This window comes from Centrocercus urophasianus, unplaced genomic scaffold (assembly GCF_019232065.1).
Source record: "Centrocercus urophasianus isolate 14NV4802_14NV808 unplaced genomic scaffold, USGS_Curo_1.0 seq_45, whole genome shotgun sequence".
Taxonomy (NCBI): Eukaryota; Metazoa; Chordata; class Aves; order Galliformes; family Phasianidae; genus Centrocercus; species Centrocercus urophasianus.
In genome coordinates this window covers 1,210,069-1,233,805 of record NW_024885033.1, presented here as the reverse complement: position 1 = coordinate 1,233,805, position 23,737 = coordinate 1,210,069, and the positions used below count along the sequence as shown (strand labels likewise).

Here is a 23,737-nt window from a genome sequence, read left to right as displayed (position 1 = left end):
CCCAGGGCCTTAAAATATTTCTTCATAATTTCTAGGTTTAACATGGAGAATTTTCTGGTCTTCAGTGTTCAAAGCTTTGAAATGCAACAGTGTAATGCTCTGATGTATATCCTACCTTGCAGAAAGTGGCAGGAGAAGCGTGCAAAACTGATTGTGACAACATTTACACATGCAATTCAGTAGAAAAACTATTTTGGTTTTCTTCTCTCGTTCTTTCATGTGTACTACTATGTACTACTACTTTCATTGGTTATCACAAATTTACCTGCTGCTTTACTAACATCAGTTCTGTAAATCAGATTGAACAAAACTGTCCTGGTGGTACGCATATGTATTCACAGGTGTTTTTCCTTGAATCTGTGTATCTATACAAATCTATATCCACCACAAGGCTAAACATTTTTCATTGCTTATGAAAGTTAAGCTTGCAACTCAGTAGAAAATATTTGATGATATACCAGTCTTGTTGGTTTACATCAGGCATTTGGATAGCTGGTGTCTTTATAGTTCTTGAAGAACATAGTGAGTTGTTTCCTCTGGATATTTTTATGAATTTGCTGATGGTTGGTTGCCTTGTCAGAGAACTGATTAGGTCAGCATGTTGAAATTACTAGTAAATGTATCCTGTTACTAATTTCACCATTTCATCAAACGAGTCTATCTTTAAAATTAATCTTTTTTCAGTGTCTTATTTGCCGTCATGAAATTAGAACTTACTGTTATTAGGGGTACTTTGTAACTATCTCAAAAGTTGAAAGAATGCTTTTCATTTTCCTGACGGTGTTTTTTTTTTTTTTTTTCGTTATAGCCACACACAAAGAACTTAAATGCCATGGAAATCTGTAATCCAGAGACACTCTCATATAGGAGCCAGAATTATAAAATATTTCTGTCATTGTACTTCTGATTCATATTAGCCTGTGTGTATACATTGAGAGTTCTGTTTTAAAACATCCAGGTTGCAGCTGTTTCCATTGTTCACATAGGAATAAATCCATTAGCTTCCTACATACGTATGCCTTCTGTTCAAGTTCTAAAACACAGTGATAAACAGTACAGTTCCCAGGTGGCTCAGTTGCTTTTTGAGAAGTAACATCACTAAGTACAGTTTTTCCCTCTCTTCAAAATTAAGCTTCTGTCCGACTGCACTGTCCTGTGATTTTCTGAGCTAATAAGCAGATACACAGTGTTGTATCCTTCACTTTTCTCATGATTTTATTTTGTTTCTGTCTGAGGTTGGCTTTTGTTTGTTTGTTTTTTTTTTTAACACCTTGCCAGTGGGGTCTTTAATGGGGGAAGTAGATGCTGTGAAACTACCAACCAAAAATATCTTTGGGGGTTCTCTAGCTTAGGATAGCTTCATAGTCTGTGTGCATTCATTGCCCGACTGTCTTAACCTAACCTAGTTAGTAAGCCTACTCTTTTCTTTAAGAAAACTTTACAAATTTTTCTTCTGTTCTTCCTAGTTGTCACTTCAAAAAACAAAGCCGAGTGCTTTTAACTCTTCTTCGTTCATACAGTGAGGCTAAGTAGGACAAACACAAACTTGTTTTTCATAAATTAAAAGTTTTACCATAATCCAAGCGTAGAGAGGATTAAAAATACTTCATGTGCACAATGTGATTTTTTTGTTCACTCCCAATTTTGCTGAATTTCAGAATGTGGATTTATCAATGATGAAATATTTGTTGAGCTGGTCAATGCACTTGGTCAATATAGTGATGATGAAGATGATGATGGAGATGACAATCCTGATGAAAGAGATGACAAGCAAAAAGATCGGGAAGGTAACAGGATGGGTATGTCTGTCTGCAGACTTCAAAAATAAGACCAAAAAGCTCTTTTCTTTAATCACTTGATACATTTGTTCAGATCATTCTACTTGATAGTTTTCAGCTCTGAAGTAACGCTATTTTCTTCATCGTGTCCTTTGCCATTTAGTTCAAGAATTGTACAGAGAATGCTACAAAAATGCTTTTGCCAGTTTTCTTTCTCTGTGACCTGAGACAAAATCACAAATCAGTTGGGGATCTAAATATTTATTAAGGCTTTGATATATATAATTTAGTACTCCTCAGAAAATTGACTAATACTGTTCTTAAGCAGGCAGAGTTCTGAATTGCCATCTCCATCTGCTGGTGAAATAATGATTTCTCCAAATTTTGTTAGTGCAGTTCTGTCAGCAGAGAAGATCATTTTAAGGAGATTACTTTAAATTCTTGGTAACTTAGAAATAAACTTTGTTTCTTTTATTAGGATTTTGGCGCAGTCCCTCTTTTACTGAATGCCTCTTTGAGGTAGCAAAGGAGCAGAAAAATAATTTCTTTTGTTTTGTTTTCCACACGTTTTCCTGCTTTGACAGAGAAAGAAAGCCACCCACCTCGGAGGTTTCCATCTGACAAGATATTTGAAGCCATTTCCTCAATGTTTCCAGATAAGGGTACAGCAGAAGAATTGAAAGAGAAGTAAGGGTATTTCAAATATTACTAGTTTGCAACATGAAACAAAGATTCCATGACTTCATTAAATACTTGTTGATAAGGAATCTTCTCCCATCCTCTTCAGAAGCGTCTGGCTTCTGTAGCAGTTGTATGACTTCCCACTCCCTTTGAATACCACTGCAGATGTTCTTTCTAGTTGAGCGAAGCAATGGAGACAGGTTTATTGGTCTTTCAGACTAATGGAAAGCGAGTGCTTGCATGTGATTAATGATGTCATTTGTTAGTAATATGTGTGAGACAGTGACGTTCAAGAAAGTAAATGCATGCCTTCCTAACGATTTTATATTAATGAGTATAGCACTGAGTACTTGTCACGCTATTTGCTGATGAGCAGGCAGTTACCTTTCCTACAATTTTTAAAAATTTGTTTCTAAAAACACATAGTGTTACTGCAGTTGAAAGTTGCTATGGTTTTTATTATACTGAATAGAAACCTTGTATTTCTTTCTCTTAAGATACAAAGAACTCACTGAACAGCAGCTTCCAGGAGCTCTTCCTCCTGAATGCACACCAAACATAGATGGACCAAACGCTAAGTCTGTTCAGAGGGAGCAAAGCCTACATTCTTTTCATACACTCTTCTGTAGACGCTGTTTTAAATACGATTGCTTTTTACATCGTAAGTACTGTTGTATTGTGCTTCTATAGCTTTCTTTTTGCAAGTTGGAGAAATTGAAAGAGCCCTGAGATGCAGTACAGAAAGAAAGAGGAAAAGTAGTAACAGTATCCCTGAAGTTTACAAAAGAGTTCTGTCCAGGTTGATGTTACTTTATGGTAAACTATCAACTAAACTATGTTACTATGGGAAACTATCTCTTTAGAGCGTTGAATGTACCTGTTCAGGTGGATTTAAATGATGTTTTTGCATTCAGCAGTTCTTACAGATGTTATTTCTCTTTGTGTGATCTTCAAGAAAACGGCCTTTTTTTTTTTGTTTCCCCACTGTAGTTACACTTTTGCAGCTTTTGTGGAGAAACTGAGAACCGAATGCATTTCTCCATAAAGATATCTGTTGTTTAGCAGACTTGCTTCATCTTCCATAAGGGAGAATGAATATCCGTGAAGTTTTGTCTTCAATTCTCTTAGGCTACTTTCTAGCCATGTTGCACCTACCTGATGATCTGAAGAATAGTTTCAGACATTTGAATTTTAGCAACTGGGATATCCTTTCCACTGTATTCCTTCCACGTTGCCCCATTCTTCTGGGGAATTTAATGAGAACTCCAGCAATTACACAAGTTTTCTTTTGCAAACAGTTAAGAATAAGATTCTGTACTGCTATGTGAGACTGTTCTTTCTCTGAAAATGGAGTCAAGTGTGAAGGGAAACATCAGAGTCAAAGATGAAGTGGTTGGATTTCTAGTTGAATACTGCAATGCCCTCTATTCAAAATTAATTTTCTCAATTGATGTAACTGCCCTGTGTATATTAGACTGAGTATATATATCTGGAAGTCTTTGTGCTTTGTGAGCAGCTCCTTGTCTAGCCCACGTGCATTCTGCCTGTATTTGTACTTCCTGCTGAAGGCATTGCACAGAGCTGCTTCTTTGTGGTATCCCTTGTTTGCTTTTTGGGTTAAAGAGGAACTGGACTTATTCTCAGATGGGAGGGAGGGGGAAATTTCTAGTTTCATCAGGGTTTGTGGCTTTTGGAGTTGGCTCAGTTAGTTTCACTTTCTCCCTGTATTCCATTGGCAGGTCTTTCTTGAAACTACATGCTGAGAAGCTTTGTCCAGCCATCTTCAACATTGTGTGTTGTGTTAAGCTGTAGGTATTGTTTAAGAGTGTCTTAGTTACCCAGGTGACTCGTTTTAAGAAGTGCTTTTTGGGTAGCTTGGTCTGTAGGACAGGGAGGTGAAGCTGTGTGCTACCTCTTGGCCTATCCGTTAGTCTGGAGCTTTTGCTAGTGTCAGTAGTTTAACAGGGAGTTTAAACGTCAGTCTAGTTTATCTATTTCAAACACATTTTGGTTTTTAAGACAACAAGAATGGAAGGCTTTCTGCAACAGCGTTGGGTTTTTTGGTCATTTTTCTCACTTTTTTTATAACTTGGAATAGTTTTATACTCTTTATGTAGATATATCTTCATACAGATTTACCTTTTCAAATTATTTTTTAACCTTTTCAGAAGAAGAGATGAACAAATATACATCCATAAGTCCATTGGCCCTGCAGGGATGCATCTACAAGTGCTGAGGGAGTTGGCAAATGCGGCCGTGATGCCACCTCATATTTGATCAATTGTGGCAATCTGTAGAAATGCCTGGAGAGTACAGAAAAGCAAATGTCACTAATATCCTCAAGAAGTGCAGGAAGGAGGATGTAGAAAACTAACCCGGGCCACCCTTACCTTGATGTCTGGGAAGACAGAACAGCTAACCCTGGTAGGCATTTTTAAGGCTCACAAAGTCAGGAGTTCTCCACGTGGATTCATCAAGGGACAGTCATGCTTAACCAACCTGATGAGTTTCTTTAGTAAAATGACTGGCCTGGTGGATTAAGGAAGAGCATTAGGTGTTGTCCATCTGGACTTTAGCAATGTCCCCTATAAGATTCCCACAGAGAAGCTGTTGAAGTGTTGGCTGGATGAGCAGATTGTGAGGTGGCTTGAAAATGGTGAGTAAGTGGATCTGGAAGTCAGTGGTGCAAAGTCTCGTTGGAGGCCAGTAATGAGCAGAATACATTGGAGTAAATGGTGGGTCCTGTCCTGTGGGGCACCTTTGTTGATGATCTGGATGATGGAGAAGAATGCACCTTCGTGGTCGATGGCGGGGGAAGTGGCTGAACCATGCAGCTGGCCAGAGGATAATTGTGAGCTGGAGAGGTGTGCCAACAGGGGTCTCATGCAGTTCAGCAAGAAGCGAGAAGTCTTAAATGTGGGAAGTGAAGTAACCCTAGGCACTAGGACATGCTGATAGTCACAGAGCAGCTTCACTGAAAAGGCCCTGGGAGGTATGGTGGACATTAAGTTAAGCATGAGTCAGCAATGTGCCTTTGCTACAAGGAAAGCCCGTGTTGTCCTGGGCTGCTTTAGGCAAAATATTGCTGGTAGATGGAGACAAGTGGTCCTTCTCTCCCTCTGCCCTGAAATGCAGTTCTGGGCTCCTGGTACAAGAGATGAATGGAAATACTTGAGAGAGATTAGTTAAGAGCCATTACGGTGATGAAGGAACTGGAGTATCTCTCTTTTAAGAAAATGCTAAGAGAGCTGGGAGTATTTTTTTGGAACAGAAGGTCAAGAGAGGAACTGAAGTATGGAATGCAGAAAAGATGAAGCCAGGCTCTTTCTCTTGTTTCCCAGTGATGGGGTAAGGAGAAACAAGTTTCAGGTTTCTCCTGAACTTTGGAAAGCACTCCTGTACTGTCTGAGTGACTGAGCACTGCCACAGAGAGATTTTAGTTTCTCCCTTTGGAGAGCTTCAAAAGGTCACCTTGATGTGGTTATGGGCAGGCTGCTGTTTGGTCTGGTTTAGACCAGAGAGCTGGAAGAGACATCTGGAGGCCCTTTCTGATTCATGGGTCACATTGCAGTACCAGTTACTATGGGGAGTCTGGTGTTACCAGTTCATGGCTTTATAGGCACCAACTCGGAGACATCTTCTAGGATGTCTAAGGATGTATTCATAGTATTTTTCCTTTTGACATTCTTAAATGCTAGAACCAGCCAACAGTAAATCTGGACTAATGTCCGTAGTCAACTTTAGGACATCAGTTCGTACACTAGCAGCATCATTTAAATGGAAAGCATCGTGTTTTCCTTTTCTGTTATTCAAAACATTCAGATAGCAAACTGCTTATGATAAAAGACTGCCTACGTTCTTGTTGCTGGTCATTTTTAAATCCTGTAAACAAGTCAGTATTCTTTCCAAAGTGTTGTGTGTCCAATGCAATGTTTTAAGCTCTACCTTGAGCTTAAAAAGGACTAAACTTTAATCTCTTCAAGTACTCTCAGGCTTTAGCTGAAAAAAGGATAAGTGGTGTTTTCAGTAGGATGGTACTCCCCAGTGAGTTCTTCCATTCACTGTGGAGCACTGTGTCAAGGCAGTGTGAAGTTATCTGCAATGATTATGCCCTTCATCAGCATTTGTGGCACAGTCATTGTTGCCAATTTAAAAAATAAAGGAATTGATCATTGCAAAGAGATCTCTTGAAGCTTTATTTCTGCATTCAACATGTAACTTTCAGAACAGGTACTGAGTGTAGTAAACTGACACTTCAGTCCCCGTTTCCTGAAGACATACCCAAATCGTACCTCCACAATGGTTAGTAGATTTCTTCTGCTTTCTGTAAGTTAGATTCCTCTGCTTTTTTTTTTTTTTTTTTTTTTTTTTTTTTTTCTTCCCTGTGCTAACACCAAAGAAGAAGTTTTTTTTGTGTGTGTGTCTAGAGGTGGAAGTTGATCTGTTAAGAACCAAGAAAATTCAGCTGTGTGGCTTTTTCACTTTCTGTGAATCTGTAAGACTTGTAGTCCAAGTGCACTGGGTTCACTGCTGAGGAATAAGAAACTCTTCAACCAAAGAACACACTCGTTATCAGAGGGCTACAGTAATAGATTACAGCATATCTGCAACAATTTGACTAACTTTTAAACAAAGTTGATAGCATTTCTACTAGCACGTGTTCTCTACACTTGCAATTGGCGAGCACCTCAGGATAATGTCCTAGCTTCTGTGGATGATATTTTGAATTAGCTGTCCTGGAGATGTGGTGGGCTTCAGTTATCTGCATGAAAATAAGAGAATTGAGCCCATTGGGGATGAGACAAGTAAATCATGCAGATGGAAAACGTACTCAGTGGAGCAGTTTCAGAATAAATTTGAGGAAATTTTTAAAGAAAGGCTCACAGCAGCAACATGCATAAATTGCTTTTCCTATACTGCAGTTTTTACATATCTATGTCAGTATGGTAAACTGAAGTCTTTTTGTATTTCCTGATTTACAAAACTTATCTGTGGAGAAAAAGATGCAATATTTAGTTATGAAATATTTAGTTATTTTATATCCTTTTATGCCTTTTTTAAAAAATTGTTTTTTATACCAGCCTTGGAAGAATGCATTGCTCCCCCAAGATCCCTATGTGTGAGATTTCTACAACATCTTCCCTTATGGGAGGAAGCATGTAATGATGGTTTTAAGATGTCAGAAGCCCCCTTAAGATGTGCATACTAGCACTGACTCACTTTCCTCGTTGGTCCCAGATCAAATGCTAGAAGAGCTATGTTGTAAGTCAATTGCCTGGCAGGTATTGCTTGAAAAGGGAATAACTACTGAGAAAGTTCAGTCTTGAAGGCACAGTGGTGGATTGTTATGGCAAGAAACCTCATGTAGAATCTAGAAATAAGTAGGAAAAGCTATGGTGGTGGTTCTGAAGGAGAAAGAGGTGAGTTCTGTTAATATGGGAGAGGACGGATTTGTATGGGTTGAGAGGGGAGAGATTTGTTCTTTCAGTTCAAAAAATGGTGCTTCACTGAGTGATGAAAGCATAACTACAACTTACTGTTGCTCAACTGTAACTGTGTTAAAAACTAACATGAGTGTCTGGGATTAAAACATTTTCTGACAGGAGTCTCTTAGGCCTTCATGGAGTGTCAGAGAACAGACAGCTAGTGCTGAGTCTGGTGTTTTGTTGGTCTTTTTTATTAAGCTTCAGTACAATGACCACTTACTTTTTCTTGTAGTTGTATGTGCTACTGTTACTACATTTATAGGGGAAAAGTATTTATCGGAGGACTTAAACATATGTATAGAATTGTGGAAAGCTAACTAATATTTTTGAAATCTCATAATTGGGAACTTGAGTGTGCCAGGTCCTATGCGACTCTAGCTGCAGATTTCCTGAGTTTGAGTTCAGTGGGGGATTCCAGGGTGTTCCTAAAGCTTCCAGTGAAAACGCTCTGTTGAGAGGCCAGTGTCATATGATGGAAGATCTGGCAAAGACAAACTCTGGCAAAAATATGGCTGTGGAGCTTAGTCACTCTGTAAAAATATTAACGTTGCATTTGTAATGTACCCAGATCTGCATCGTTCTAAGTCACTGTTCTGCAGCTTGAGTGCTGTACAGATTCCATCAGTATTTGTGAGCATTTAAGTCTGCAGCTTGGAGAGAAATTAGTTCTGGTGCTGATAACTAATGGAGTAAAAATGATCATAATTCCTTCCCAGTGACTAAAATGAAAACTGGGTTCTTTGCTTTGTGTGGAGTTGTTAACTTTTATGTAAAAACGGTAAAAATTGAACGTAGGATGCTTACAGCTTGAGAGATGTTCATTCATAGGAGAAATCTGAGTAGTTCTGTTTAACTTGGTGATGGTAATCAAGTTTGTTCTGTTTGTAACTTAAACGTCAGTAGGTGGCATGTATCTTGAGGCTTTTTCCGTTTTTCTAGTTTTTATGCTGTTCTTGGTGAAGTCTTGGTACATCTTGTGTTTTTAATACTGTTTGAGGTTAGATATGTAATGCATTTTTTTTACTTTTAAGACTTGCAAATGTTATTTTCTTGATTCAACAGCATTCCATGCAACTCCAAATACTTACAAAAGAAAGAATACAGAAACAGCATTAGATAATAAGCCCTGTGGACCGCACTGTTATCAGCATCTGGTAAGATAATTTCAAATGAGCTGTAAGCATCTACTAAAGCACAATTTCTTGTAAGTACACCGAGCTGCGCTTACTGTTAGGATGTGCTGTGTATATGAACGTGCTTGTACCTGTAGGCTGCTTGCAGTCAGGCGTGTCATCTTCAGTTTTTGTGAAAGAAATGTTAGTCACAAAGTGGACGTTTGAGTAGGAATACCTTTCAACTCTGCTAGATGTAGCCTGACATGCTTGTAAGAAGGTACGATCATTTCCTACTAACTGTGTGTTGCTGCCCTTGTGTCCAATCTAGTCAAAGAACTGGGTTTTACAGACTTAACTTTCTCATAAGCTGCCTATCAACTGAAAATTGGACGGATTTAGTTTGCTGAAGAAGGGTTATTTCCAGAATCTTTGTTTTTTCAGGAGCACGTGATTTGAACTGACAAGAGGAAACAGTTTAAAAAACAAACCAATGAGAAAACTCATACTTCCCCTAAATGAAACTACATGTCTAATCTTCTAACGTAAAAAATTCCTATCATACTCTTTCCACTACAAAACAAATTCCCATACTGATGGTCTTTTGAAAATGCAAAGTGCTTATTGTGTAGATGCCATGTGCAAAAAGAGTTCTTGTGTGTTGGAGGCACTCTGGAACATTCTCACTACTTCTGTCACATAGGAAGGTGAAAACTTATTACTGAACAAATTAATTTTTTACTTGGCAGCAAAAGTGGAAACAGGACCGAAATTAATATTCGGTAAATGTAGATTTATCCTATCATCAGAAGCGTTCGTGTTCATGATAGTAAACTTGAATGTGGAGAGACCTTAACTGCATCAATGTTGCGGGTGAATTAACTGGCATTTGTGTCCCTGATTAAATTTATAGAGTAATATGCAGGTATCCCACACCCCGGGCAGCAGGTGGCAGCGCTCCTAAGCTTCTAGTGAAGATCAGTGATTTGTTTTTAGGAAGGTGCAAAGGAGTTTGCAGCTGCCCTGACTGCTGAGCGTATAAAGACGCCACCAAAGCGCCCCGGGGGCCGCCGGAGGGGAAGGCTTCCAAACAACACCAGCAGACCCAGCACACCAACAATAAATGTGCTGGAATCAAAAGACACAGACAGCGACAGAGAAGCTGGGATGGAAACTGGAGGAGAAAACAACGATAAGGAGGAAGAAGAGAAGAAAGATGAAACATCCAGTTCCTCTGGTAAGGCTAGTCAAAATGGTGCTTGGCTTGGCAGCATGAACCCACCTCCTGCAATGAAACCTTAGAAACAATGTATTTGAAACATTAGAAATGGGTGAAAAAGCAGAGGAACCATGAGTTTAATAGATCTCTGTAACAAAATGTCCAGGTCCTCTCAGCTTCGTTTAGAAATGAGATCTGTAACTTCAACGGCCAGCGTTACCTAGTTCTGCACTTCAGGAGCTGGGTGAAAGTTGCTGTTCTGTTGTAGTGCTTAAATAAGTGAAACCAGCAGAACTCTGGGCTACTTTTTACTGCAGTTGAGCAGGTTATTTGATGTTTTTAAAGGCTATAGGTTTCTATAAGTTTCTTCCTGAAATATAACCTTATGTTGATTCGTACTTTAAATGCTTATTTATTACAGAAGCAAATTCTAGGTGTCAAACACCAATAAAGATGAAGCCAAATATTGAGCCTCCAGAGAACGTGGAATGGAGTGGTGCAGAAGCCTCAATGTTTAGAGTTCTTATTGGCACTTACTATGACAACTTCTGTGCAATCGCCAGACTAATTGGGACCAAAACATGCAGACAGGTAAGGAGGGGAGTGATGACTGAGGATGACAGCGTTTTACTTTTGAAGCCTGAAATACAGAACTAGTATTACTGAAATAGACAAGTAATTTCTTCGGTTTTCCCAAGAATGTGATGATCCAGAATTCATGCTACAAGTATACAGAAGTTAATTTAATTTAAAAACAGATTTAAAACTTACAAGAGGCTTTAGGTAGAGTATTTAGTCTACAGTGACAAAAACGATCAACCTTACGGATCCATCTTTTCAGTATATTTAAGATGTTGATTGGAGGAAATAGTAATACTATAGAAAATGAGCAACTTTCTACTAGTGAGAGATTTATCATGGATGTATTATGGTATCTCTTGTTAGGTGTATGAGTTTAGAGTAAAAGAATCTAGTATTATTGCTCCGGTGCCTGCTGAAGATGTTGATACTCCTCCCAGGAAGAAGAAAAGGAAACACAGGTAAATCTGTTACTAAATGCCCTTTGCATAAAGGAAAATTGAAGATAGAGGGGATCTGAACAGAAGCTATTTTTAAGAAATAGTCATCCATATCCTTCTTTTTCTTCTCAAAAATGAAATTTGCTGCAATAAAACACTTTTTTGCTGTTGTTTTTTTTGTTTTCCCAGACAAAAGCACTGCCACGTGGGGACGGGAAGTGTTACACTTGCCTTCCCTCCCCTCCTTTTCTCTAGCTTCCTAAACAGACAGATTCTGGAAGGTTTATTGCTGCAAATAATCGAAGTGTAGTTTGGAAATACTCTTCTGCATGGCTGGTTACAATATTCAAGAAATGTCAGTGGAATTTTGAAGCAGTAAATATTAAATTTACAAGCATTATACTGGTATTAAATAGTGACATATTATTTTTCAAAGTAAACCTATGCTTTTTATGTTGAAATTTATTGAATCAAAAGATTCAGGTGATCGTTAAGAAAAAAAAATGAACTGTAGGATGGCTTTTTAAGGGACGTGGCAGGAATTCCCTTGTTACACCCAGCTGCATTATCAACTGCAGCTTCAATTGAAGAAATAGGTTAGTAGACTCTTAAGTGCAGCTTCAATTTTTAAATAACTTTTAATAATCAGCTTTAATTAAGTACAAAATAAAGCTGCATGTGGAGCCAGAAAGACCTTCTAAAACAATTCCTGTTGAAACTTTAAACTTACTATCTACCGTCAGTGAAATATAACTTCCTTTGGGAATACTGAGGTTCAAACAACATAACTCAGTGTTCTGATCGCTTTTATTCCTAGGGGTGAGAAAATGGGAGATAGATAAATAACTGGCTGAAAGTTAGCAAGAACTTTTATTTCTACAAGGAATAAGTATGCTTTTTTCAATGTTTCTTATTTTCCCCTTTGTCTTTCCTTACCTTCTCCTTGTTCATTCTTCCTGTTCTTCCAGTAATTCTAGGTATCTTTATTATTTCCAGCCTTAGTGAAATTCCTAAAGTTGATTTAAAAACTGATGGTGGAGTAGGATGTTTCTGTTTTGTAGTGCAGAAACAGCTGATGTAAGCCAAGAAAAAAATCTAGTGAGCATCTGGAAGGAATCGTCTGTTCTGAGCAAAACGCATTGATTTAATGTTTTTGGCACATTTTTCAAGTTTGGGGGCATTTGCTGGGCTTGGTTTTTTAAATCTGGAGATAATAGCTGCAGTGCAAGTTTAGAATATGCAGTTGGGAATTAGCTTACTTTCAGGTTCTTGCAAATTGCTAGAAGAATAATGCCACTATGCCAGTTTCTGAAGTTCGACTAAAAGGCTCAAGTGCCCTTTGAAGCTGAAATTGATTGTAGAGGCAGCACAATGACGTTGTTTTTGGAGGAGTTTCGAGTCTTTTGTATAAAATAAATGGTCATGTGCCAGCATATGGAGTTTCTTGATATTTTATTCCTACTAGCTGCAACAAACAGGTCTTGTGGGCCAGTAATTTGATATTGAAACGCCTTTCAATTTTTTTTCCTCTTCCTTCACTGAAAGGTAAAATAACTTTTTTCCTTTAATTTCATAGAATATGGCGATTAAGCAGTGTCTGTTCAGTGCCTTTCAGAAAGGAAAACTGTTCAGTCCATACACATACGAGTGTAATCTGAGCACTGTGTAAAGATGTCACGCAACTGGGATGGCTGGGAAAACCACCTGCGAGTCTTTGTTTCTTGTTCTGTTTGAGTTTATCCAGTCCTGGAGTAAATCCAGTTCTGAAAGGACCTGTGCCCTGTTCTCTGCTCTTCACCGTTGCACTGTGCTCATGGGGTGCAATGCCTTTGAGGAAAGGCAGCATTCACTGAAGAGAAAAGCAGTTGCAGATGGCTTTGTTAATGGCCTTTTCTCTCTGATTTGATAGCTGATTCTCTTAAGACTTTGCTTCGGCACGCGTATAGTATCATTAAAAAGAAAATTCTAACCTTGCAAGTGAAACTGCTACTGTTAGCTGAATGACACGTCTTCTGTGCCATCTTCTACCCATATAGGTACACTGAATAACTAGTTGGTATGACTGCCCATCGTGGATAGCAAATAGTGCTCTCTGCCTCCATCCGGTGTCTCTTTAGTTAGATAGCTGCAGTGAGACTGATCAAGAACCAGAAAACATCTTTTTTATACAGTGGTTTCTGGAAATAGACTGTGTCAACTTTCTTTGGCTGGACTAAAAAGTATTTTGCATAGGAAGCAGGCAATAGGAAAACCCGAGAGAAGAAAAAATGCAGAAAGCATGGTTATATGCTGAAAGAAGGTTACTTAGTTCATTCTCTTATGTATTTGTTCTTCCTTGGCTAGGAGCTGACTTGCGTGCTGGCTTTGACTAATGGGCCCTTTTCCCATGGATTGATAAGAATCTGATTGTAGTGTCCTATAACGCTGCTGCTTGATTTTTTTTTTTCTCCCCTTCCTCTTTCTCATCCTCTATTCAGATGTGAGTTTACTTCGTAAGCTTTACTTGAAAGTACTTTTTCTCCACTTTTCTCCTCTTTTCTCCTCTTTCATTCTGCTTTCCCTACCTTCCCCCAAACTGCTGCATGTGCCTAAGAAGCTTTGTACAGTTCTGCACCGTGTTTACGGTACAAAGATTTATGGCAGCAGAGAAGAATGTGAATATTTTTGACAACTGCTATCATAGTGCTTATGGAAATGCTTGCTTTCAAAACTGGCTATCAAGCAGAGATCAGCTACCAGATGTAACAAACCCACCTATTTGCTTGGAAATCTGCCACTGAGTTTACAGTTCATTTTTTTTCTGTAACATCTTGTTGCAAGCTCTTTCTCAACAATCTTCTCGCTTTCACTTCCTAGTTTGTGAGCTCAGATCTTCTCTTCTGATAGAGATAGCAAATTAGAGGGCGATGCAAGACATCAGTCCATTTCTGATATGTACTTAGACTTCAGCTTCGTCGACTAGTAAGGGGAACTTGCAGCCCTTCCTGACAGTCCTTAAGAGAAAAGGCTGTGGTGTTTGACTTTGCCAGTCAGACTTGTCTAACTGGTGAGTGTGGGCAGCTTCGTGCTGCCATCTGTCGCTTCCCTCACGCCGCGATGGCGCTGCAGGCAGGCCTTGCTCGGTTCTTGCCAGGCTCTCTGACACTGGCTGCTGTTAGGAGAGCAGCAGATCTGATGCCTTCGTCACTGTGACTGCCATACTGATTTCTGCACTGATCCTGGTTGTTAGTATTCTGAACTTGTGGTTGACGACGACCTCTGCCATATTCAGGTGGCCACGTTGATACAATCCGCTTTCCCATAAAACCAAGAAGTCCTCGCTGGCAGCTGGTCAGCAGGTGGCATTTTACACTGAGGCATTAGGATGGTTGTATGGGAACTGTTGGGTCGTGCAGTGATCGCCTGGGGAAAGGACAGTGTGCCCTGGGAGCGCAGCTGGAGGCGTTCAGCTGTGCAGCCTGGAGTGGTGGAGCCTGGCTGCACCTCCCAGAGCCGTTAGGGGCTGACTGCCACGGGAGGCATCTCCAGAAAGAGATCCTTCCCCTCTGTGGACTTCTCCCCTGTGAGCCCAGATCTTTGGAGACAGGTGAGCAGTCCCTTTTCCTTCGCTTATAACAGCTTCCTGTTGTGTTAGTCCCTCTGTCATTACACCTCTTGTATCAACTTTCCATCGTGTTGATCTTGCTGATTGTTACAGATAGTGCTTAACTTGAAATAAATATTCATATTAATTGCTAATGAAATAATGCTTTAAGGAGTGCATTCACAGAAATCTTTAAAGGGTTTATCACGCTTTTTGGGAAGGATTTGTTTAAAAGCTTTGTGTTTCCTACATTTGCCAAAAGCCAGCCAGCAAAAAAAAAAAAAAGTTTGCACATTAGAGTAATTTAAGTCGAAATTGCACTCATATCAGTGTCTTCTTCAAAAGAATTGGTGTTAACAAATATGCTGGCACCTTTTTTTGTAGTGTTTTGTATCTCTGGTGAGTAGTCTTTGGTTCTGTGCCCTGTCCACAGCTTCAGTAGCCTGGATAAGTCTGCCGCTGTGTATGGCAGGAAGGTGCAGCACACCACTGAATTAAAGTAGAAATTGAGATAATGGGTTTACAAAATAAAGCACTATGTAGAAACTTCAAGCTGAGGTGGTACAGTGGGACATTCAGAAGATGGGCTTTTTAAATATTACTTATTTTACAGATTTTTTTTTTTTATATTACTGAAATACAAGTGCTAACGAGAATGCGTATAATTGAACAAACCTTAAGAAACATCAATTTCTACTTTAAAGCTAGTGAAATTTTCTGTCTAGCACCTGTTTGTCACCTAAGGCTGGACAGATACTTTTTCTTGATTCCTTGCTCCCGAAACTTGCAATCTACATAATAAAGGAGTAGTCATGACTTACAAGTACAGTGAGCTATGTTGTGGTAAGCAAAAGCATGCTATATTTCAACAAACGTGCATTCCACCTTCTCCTAGCCTCTGCCCCAAAGCAAACTGGCAAAAGCGCTGCTTAGGCAGTATAACAAAGAAAGAGAATGCTGAAGGACAGTTTTAAGGATTGAAGAGAGGTATGTAAGGCATACAGAGTTTGAAGCAGAAGGGAAGTGGCTCAGCACTGTGATCCCGTTGGAGATGAGCAGATAAAGGGTGATACCTGGCTGTGATCTTGAGGAGACCGCTGGTGGGGTGTTGAGTCTCCAGTCCCGTGAAGAAAATGGCTGTGAGAATTTCACTCCTCTATGTGGACGTGCCCCTGCGTGTTTGCAATTCAGTGTACTTCCTTCTGCTGCTGCCTGCTTCAGTGCTTTCCTATTTGCAGGTTTTCCTTACAAGCCAGACGAATTTCAGCCTAGGGCTGGTAGATGCTGCTTGTCTGTACCATCTTGGGACTAGTGCAATGCTGAGGGGGCGGGGGGAACCATTAGTCTGCAGTGTTGATACAGTCAGCTCCAAGGAACTGGAACAGGGTGCTTCTGCTGCAACCAATTCTGTGGGTCTGGCAGACGTTTATGTTACCAAAACTTGCCCATTTTAAATCAAACATGGGTACAAGATGCAGAGGACTTTCCCAGCCCACTGCAGGTGGAGTGGAGTTCCTGTCAACTTTCTTGTGTTTGTTTTGTGTTTTTTGCAGGTTGTGGGCTGCTCATTGCAGAAAGATACAGCTGAAAAAGGGTTAGCATCTTTCCATTCAATTTATGTCCTGAACTTTTAAGATCCTACTGCTGTTTTTTTTTTCGGTTTGGATTTTGTTGGTTTTTTCCCCGTTTTCAATTTTAGGCCGTTATGTACTTCCTGTAGGGAGCTAGAGATAAAGCAAGCTCTCCTTAGAGATAGCAGGGGTAAAAGGTGTTAATTGATTTATATAACTGTTTGGAAATAGTCTGTATAACTCAGAAGGAGGCTGAATTAACAACTTCTTTCAGCATGTGCTCATAAAGTATGGAAAGCAGGACTGGGAGCTGCGCTAAAAAGCAGCATTTGCCTTAAAAAGAAAAAAGCTTAAAAATGTGTTGAGAACAGTTTGGGGCTTGTAACAACATTAAAAATTGATTCTTTCCCCTTTCTCGTTGCTGACGGATCATTTTTGCAGACACAACAAACGCTCAGTGCAATTAACAGGAAGCACAATCTATATAGCACCAAATTCTCTTCACCGCTGTACAGATAAAGCTAGACTTTACTCCAGTCGTCCCTTCTGGCCTGTAAGATGTTGGCTTTGTCTGGATTAGAAAATTGGCTTTGAAAGCTTGGTATTGTAATGGATGGGTGTTATTCTGCCCATGTGTCTGTTTTAAAACTGATTGTTTGTTCCTCAAGTGTAAAAATGACTTAATGACTTGGAGCACTTGAGCAATTCATTTTGCTAGATAAAACAGTGTTACTCTAGCACATATTTACACAGGAAATTATGCTATTGTAGCTTCATTTTTCGCTTTTCCACAGTAGAGAGTGTTCAGCTCTGAATACACTTAAGCAGCTGAGTAATGGGAAGAATAAGATGCACGAAGAGGCAAGCAGCTAGTGGTATCAAGCACCTAACTAATACTACATTGTTTTTTCTAAACACACACCTCCCTTCTTTCCCCTCCCACCACTGATGGTAGAACTGGGTCTGTTTGGTTTTGGGCTTTCTCAGTTAAGGGGACTTCAAGGGAATTTCTGCTTTAAACAATGAGGGGAACTGCACGTTGTTTGCACCTTTCACTATTAAAGATGTTGCAATTTTTATTCAGATGGTTCATCAAATCATGTTTACAACTATCAGCCATGCGATCATCCACGTCAGCCTTGTGACAGCTCATGCCCTTGTGTTATTGCTCAAAACTTCTGTGAGAAGTTTTGTCAGTGCAGCTCAGAATGTAAGTAAAAGTAGAACACTTACCTATAAACTTTCCTCACTGTTTCAGTGTCTTTGCTGGCACCCTGTCCCCTCTGCAGGCAGTGTTTGTGAGAGCTGTAAACAGTGTCAAGCAGTTGACAAGGAAGCACGTGTTCAATTTAAGTTGGCCCTCTTAATTAGTCATTGAACAAAGTCAAAAGCAGTTGTAATGATTGGACTTGAGGAAGAGTGAAGTAAAATTGGAGATGTTAAGAAGTTTTGGGACTCCTCTGTCTCTACTAGTGGATGTTGTTTTAATTTCCCTCTCTTTGCTAGACAGTTTGGAGAACATCTCTCAGTCTTTTTTTCTTTTGCTTGTGATTGAATTCAGGAAAGGAGAGAATGAACTGTCCTCATTCACCATTTTTGCCACTGAATAAAAACACAATCTTGGCTTTCTGTGGTCTGCAACAGAAGGAATGCTTTTCCAAGCAGACATAGAATAGCTTTTACTGAAGAGAGATCTCTAACAGTTCTCCCAGAGTTCTGCTTATCAGTGGCTGTAAAATATGTATCCATACGATGATCATACGATGATTTATCGTGTAAGATGGTTCTGTTTAAGACCCATCACCTTTTTATGATTTGAGTTTGAGCTCCTGCTTACACCCCACCTGTGCATCTCTCCTGGCTGGACTGCTGCTAGAGGTATTTGGAGCGTAATTCTTTTGTTGCTCCAAAACTAGCTCAGCATTTCTCAGTTCAGAACTACAGTGGGCAGATTGCTTGGAGGTCTTCTACTCCCTCTCTGCTGTGCTAAGCCTAATAACATATCCTTGTAAAATGTCAGTGCTTGACAAACTGCATTCTGTGAATCGGCATTTCCTGATGCAAGTCTTTCCTGTTGGTATTTTTCCAGCCATCCCTGACCACAAATGCAGGTCAGTCCTTGCAGTGGACATTGGCAGTAATTCTGCAGGGTCCATGCAGGTCCATTATGGAAAATGTCCCCTGAAATTGTGGTCAGGCACTGTAACGGGCTGCCCAGACAGTTGATTGAGTCACCGTTCCTGCCAGGTGCCCAAGAAATGTGGAGATATGCCACTAAAGGCTTAGTGGGGAAATACTGAGGGCAGGTGGATGTTTGGATGATCTTCCAACCTTAATGATTCTGTGAATTTATAGTAATTGACAGAACCACAGAATGGCCCGGGTTGGAAGGGACCCCAAGGATCACGAAGCTCCAACCCCCCACCAGTGCAGGGACACCAACCTCCCCATTTCACAGCAGCCCAGGCTGCCCAGGGCCCCATCTAACCTGGCCTTGAACACCTCCAGGGATGGACGGGGCATCACAGCCCCTCTGGGCAGCTGTTCCAGCACCTCACCACTCTCATAGCAAAGAACTTCCCCTGACATCCAACCCCAGTCTGCTCTCCTTCAAGCTAAAACCATTTCCCCTTGTTTTTCGTAATGTCCTATAAAGAAACCAATGGCTATGCTTGTTTTTAATTGTTATTATTGTTTATTTTTAAATATTGACATACTGAAAGCTATGCTGTTTTACTTTGTATTTTTTCATACTTGCCTTTTTTTTCATCTATTCCTTTGCAGGCCAAAACAGATTTCCTGGATGTCGTTGTAAAGCACAGTGCAACACTAAGCAGTGCCCATGTTACCTGGCTGTTCGTGAATGTGATCCTGATCTCTGTTTAACTTGTGGAGCAGCTGACCACTGGGACAGCAAAAATGTTTCTTGCAAGAACTGCAGCATTCAGAGAGGATCCAAAAAAGTATGCAGATAGTTACAGAACTATGTGCCTTTTGTCTTTTTTGAAGCGTTCTTGTATTTTCATACCAGAGAACAGAATTTCTTCTGCTTCATGGTTTCAAACAGGAAGAAACAAATCAAATAAAGCAAGAAGAAAAAAAAAAAAAAAGGGAGGGGGGAGGTGGTGATGACAAGAAAACCCTCCAAACATACAGAAAACAAACATAAAAGACAATCAAAAGTAAAATCAGAAGGGGAGATAGCTGTCATCTGTTACCTTGCTTATGTGTCACTTTTAAGCACTGTGTACATTTTAGCATTTTCCAGCACCAAGGAAGCATTTCTTGTGTTTTCTGAAAAATACTGCGGAAGGATCTCTTCTTTCTGCCATTCTGCTTCACTTGTGATTTGCAGATAGGCTGCAGGTTTGAAGGATAAGTAGCTGCTGGCTCACGATGAGAAAACTTCACCTAGACATTAGTGCTGGCTATTTCTTTGTTCACTTGTTGATTGTAATGCACTTCACTTGCACGAAGTCTACCGAGTATCTCTGCGAAGCCTGTTCAGCTCTGCTTGATATTTTAAAAACAAATAAATTCTTAATTCTGCTTTGCAGCACCTTCTCACGAGTTGGTCAGTCAAACAGCGAGTGAATCAGCATTATGCTCCCATCTGTAGGCCTTTTTAGTCTGCAGTTCTTAATGTCTATTTGTGCTCATCAGTTAGAAAAATCCTTGTGTCAAGGAGGGGAGGGAGGGTCAACCACGTCTGTTTTATTTCTTTCTGTTTGCCTCCCACAGCACTTACTGTTGGCACCTTCAGATGTGGCAGGCTGGGGAATTTTCATCAAAGATCCTGTACAAAAGAATGAATTCATCTCTGAATACTGTGGTGAGGTAAAGGACGCCTCTGGTTACTGTGGACTTAATGGGTAAAGTTGTGTGTTGGAGATGATCTCCTGGTTCCAAACCAAGCTAATGTCGTTCTCCAGAGAGGGAGAGAGGTGACTGGCTAAGTATGCAGCTACTGCTGTTACAGGCTCCAAATCCAGGAGTTACGTGGTTGAAATGTCACCAAAAGTGTGAGGCTCTTGGGAGAATGAGCAACGGAGTGCCATTTTTAATCCTCAGTGTGACTTTCACTAACATTCAGTGAGCCATTAAATGTTATTCGATGGTAATAACAAGAAATTGAACACTTGCACAGTCTTACTTTTTAAGATGAGAAGCAATTCTTTCTTCCTACTCTAAAGGAACTTATTCGTGCTAAAAACAAGCTGTGATTGTTTCATAAACCTAGAGTATTCTTCAGAACGTCTTGTGTTCTTAGCCTTAAGCTGTTACAGTTGCAAAAGGTGGTTTACAATAACTATTTCTTTCAGATTATCTCTCAGGATGAGGCAGACAGAAGAGGAAAAGTGTACGACAAGTACATGTGCAGCTTTCTGTTTAACTTGAATAATGGTAAGTGTTTACCAGTCACAATCCGTGCAGTGTAATGAAATGTTGGCTCGCAGCTCTTTGTGTTCCACATCTTTTCCTAGCCATCTGCTGATTGCTAGTTCTGAGAGCAGAGGGGATTTATGTAAATGATATGCAAGGAGATAGCAGTAAAAGAGCCTATTAGACGAGGCAGCTACAGATGATGAGTTGAAAAACTGTAATTTTACTCCGTGAAATTCTTACAAGCATTAGTAAACTATCCTGAATAGTCTGCTTTGCTAGGTATCATTTGAAATAATTTCACTGTGACTTAAATAGCAGTAAGTTGTGGAGGTAATCTTGTGAGGGGAGGAAAATGTGCAGATGGGCAGCTGCTGCTGCTTGCAGGAAATAAGACTATTCTGTGTCAGTTATAGAATACAATAAATCATTTGAAAGAAAAGCTCTGCCTTCTGTAAACGTTGCCTTAATTTGTTTATGGAGCTTGCCCTTGTGGAGCAAGGGCAGAGAAGCTTCCAGTGGGAGCCACTGTGGCGGGAGATGAATGGGCTGCAGAGGTGGGGCAGTAGGGTCACTGAGCTGCAGTGATAAAGCTGCTGCATGAAGATGTGCCACCTCTTCAATGTAGGAAATTGAGCGGGTGTCTTTTCCAGCTGCTAAAATCTAAGCATAGTAATCATTAAACAAAGAAACTGTTTGGAGATGACCTTCCTATCGCTTATGGTTTTTACTCCTAGATTTTGTGGTTGATGCAACACGCAAGGGAAACAAGATTAGATTTGCAAACCATTCAGTGAATCCCAACTGCTATGCAAAAGGTATGTTTTACATTTAGCTCTCATTTAACAATATATAAAATGTTGTGGGGTGTGTAAGTATGCGTTTTATCAGTATTTACCTTGAGGTTTTTTTTTCCACAGTTATGATGGTTAATGGCGATCACAGAATAGGAATTTTTGCTAAAAGAGCCATTCAGACTGGAGAAGAACTTTTCTTTGACTACAGGTTGGTGGATGTTTCCTCTAACTTATTTTTATGACATGCTCAATTAGTTACCTGTATTTCTAAGCAGATCCAAACGAGTTCCTGTACCTGCTTCCTGCTAACTTCAGGTCTCAGCACCTGAGAGCAGTGAGAGGCAGTCCTGGCTATTTTATTTCTTTTTAATTGGGCAAACATTTGGCCAAGAGCCTTGTGAACTTGGAAAGGTGGCTTGTATCAATAAGAGAAATGTGACTTAAGAAGGGAGAAGGACTTGCACAGTGTTTCTGTGCAGATAAGCATAAAACTTTCTCTGGCACTCTGGTACTTCCTTAGATAAGCAGTACAGGTTGTTTCCACTATTATTAAAAAATGGGTAAGGAGAGCTTGCTTCATTACAGAGAAGTGCTTGCTAAGATAACCGTGCTAGAGGAGAACTTACCTGTCTAGTGAAAACAGTGCTGCCTAAGTCAATTTTGAGAAATGCAATTGGTTGAACTTCAGCACTGATTACTATAAGGAAAGCGTGAAGCTTTATGGACCACTTACTTCCTTTTGGCTCAAGCTCCTCTAATAGCATTTCTTGAATGTTCAGTATTGTTCTGCACTTGCAAATTTACACAGGAAGTAAATTTCAGTGGTGAGGAAACTAGGGGAAAGCAGAGAGCATTCCAGACTGTGCTGTGTTATGTCAGAACAATGAAGCTGAAATGCTCCAGTAATACCAGTTCTTATTCTTGTTATTGTTTTTATTTCAGATACAGCCAAGCTGATGCCCTTAAGTATGTGGGTATAGAAAGAGAAATGGAAATCCCTTGACACCAGCTACCTCTTCTTATAAGCATACAGCTGCCTTATCTTCAGGAAAATCTAGTACTGTGGGCAATTTAAAAAAAAAAAAAAAAAAAAGCTATTTGAAATTCTGTGTTTGCAAAGTACTGTAACAGTAATTTATAGCAACCAATTTTAAAAAAAAACTTTTTATTGCCTTCTCACCAGCTGCAGTGTTTTGTACCTATGACCTTTTGCAATAATGTGGTGTGGTGCATTTTTCAATCTTGAATAAATGATACTTGAACTTCTTCATTTTTATGGGAATGGAGTTGAAATTCTGATTTACCTGGTTCACAAAACTTAATTTCTAAATAAAGGCAGTACATACTTGCCTAGTTCTCTGTTCAACTGTAATTGTTATTCTTCTACTTCTACTCTGCCCTATCAGTCCTAATGTGGAGTCAGTTGATAGCAGACGGATTTAAAAATGGAGGGAGTGTACTCCAAAAAAGAAGTGGAAGGGAGGCTGGAAGTAGGTAGCTGTAATGGTAGATGACGCTAACAGGTGTTAATGCCAAGTTTAAGGTGAGTAACAGTCTTACAAGCTTTCCTTCCACCTGTGCACCAGCTTAACACTAGTGCAGCTTCCCACGTGGTGCCATGATTTTCTCTACTCGGTTGACTGTAGAAATAACACAGACAAGATTCCACTTGTACCACTTGGTAAAGGAACAGGTAGCGGCGGCTCCAGTAACTGCCACCCTGCATGGGGCATCTCTCCAGCTGCAAACAGAATAACATGACTAATTGTATACCTCACTTGAATCAAACTGGGCTGAGGCCATTTATGTTGTATCCTTTGTACTGCTTAGCTGTAAGCAACAACTGCTTTGCTTTTAGTGGTACAGATTCCTCCCTTCTATTACGAAATTTCAATCTAACCTTGTTTAGAATGAGGCGACTGCACTGCTAGAGCTCTGTCCCCTTCTTTCCTGTAGCTGCCATTTAGATATTGAAAGGCTGCTATCAGGTCACCTTGCAGCCTTCTTTTCTCCAGGCTCAAGAGCCTCAGCTCTGTCAGCCTGTCCTTGCAGGAGAGGTGTTCCATTCCTGGACTCATTTCTGTGCCCGTTCTCTATACGCATGGCCA

General features: G+C 40.0%; 1 protein-coding gene across 1 annotated transcript; it reads left to right on the top strand.

The window, feature by feature from the left end:
- Nucleotides 1-700: 700 nt before the first annotated feature.
- Nucleotides 701-22,977, top strand: EZH2 (enhancer of zeste 2 polycomb repressive complex 2 subunit). The gene is made up of 16 exons (XM_042834308.1): nt 701-728; nt 1,659-1,799; nt 2,363-2,465; nt 2,957-3,120; nt 9,008-9,099; nt 10,054-10,294; nt 10,698-10,867; nt 11,222-11,316; nt 16,432-16,472; nt 17,534-17,659; nt 19,234-19,412; nt 20,191-20,286; nt 20,772-20,853; nt 21,570-21,650; nt 21,753-21,837; nt 22,572-22,977. Exons 1-16 carry the CDS (start codon nt 701-703, stop codon nt 22,630-22,632), a joined length of 1,785 nt encoding a protein of 594 aa, XP_042690242.1. The 3' UTR covers nt 22,633-22,977.
- Nucleotides 22,978-23,737: the final 760 nt, after the last annotated feature.

Coding starts and splice junctions, on each gene's coding strand:
- EZH2 (XM_042834308.1), top strand. CDS start 701: ATGAAATTAGAACTTACTGTTATTAGGG. Junction 2,466..2,956: donor GCAGAAGAATTGAAAGAGAA/GTAAGGGTATTT, acceptor CTTTCTCTTAAG/ATACAAAGAACTCACTGAAC. Junction 21,838..22,571: donor GAACTTTTCTTTGACTACAG/GTTGGTGGATGT, acceptor TTTTTATTTCAG/ATACAGCCAAGCTGATGCCC.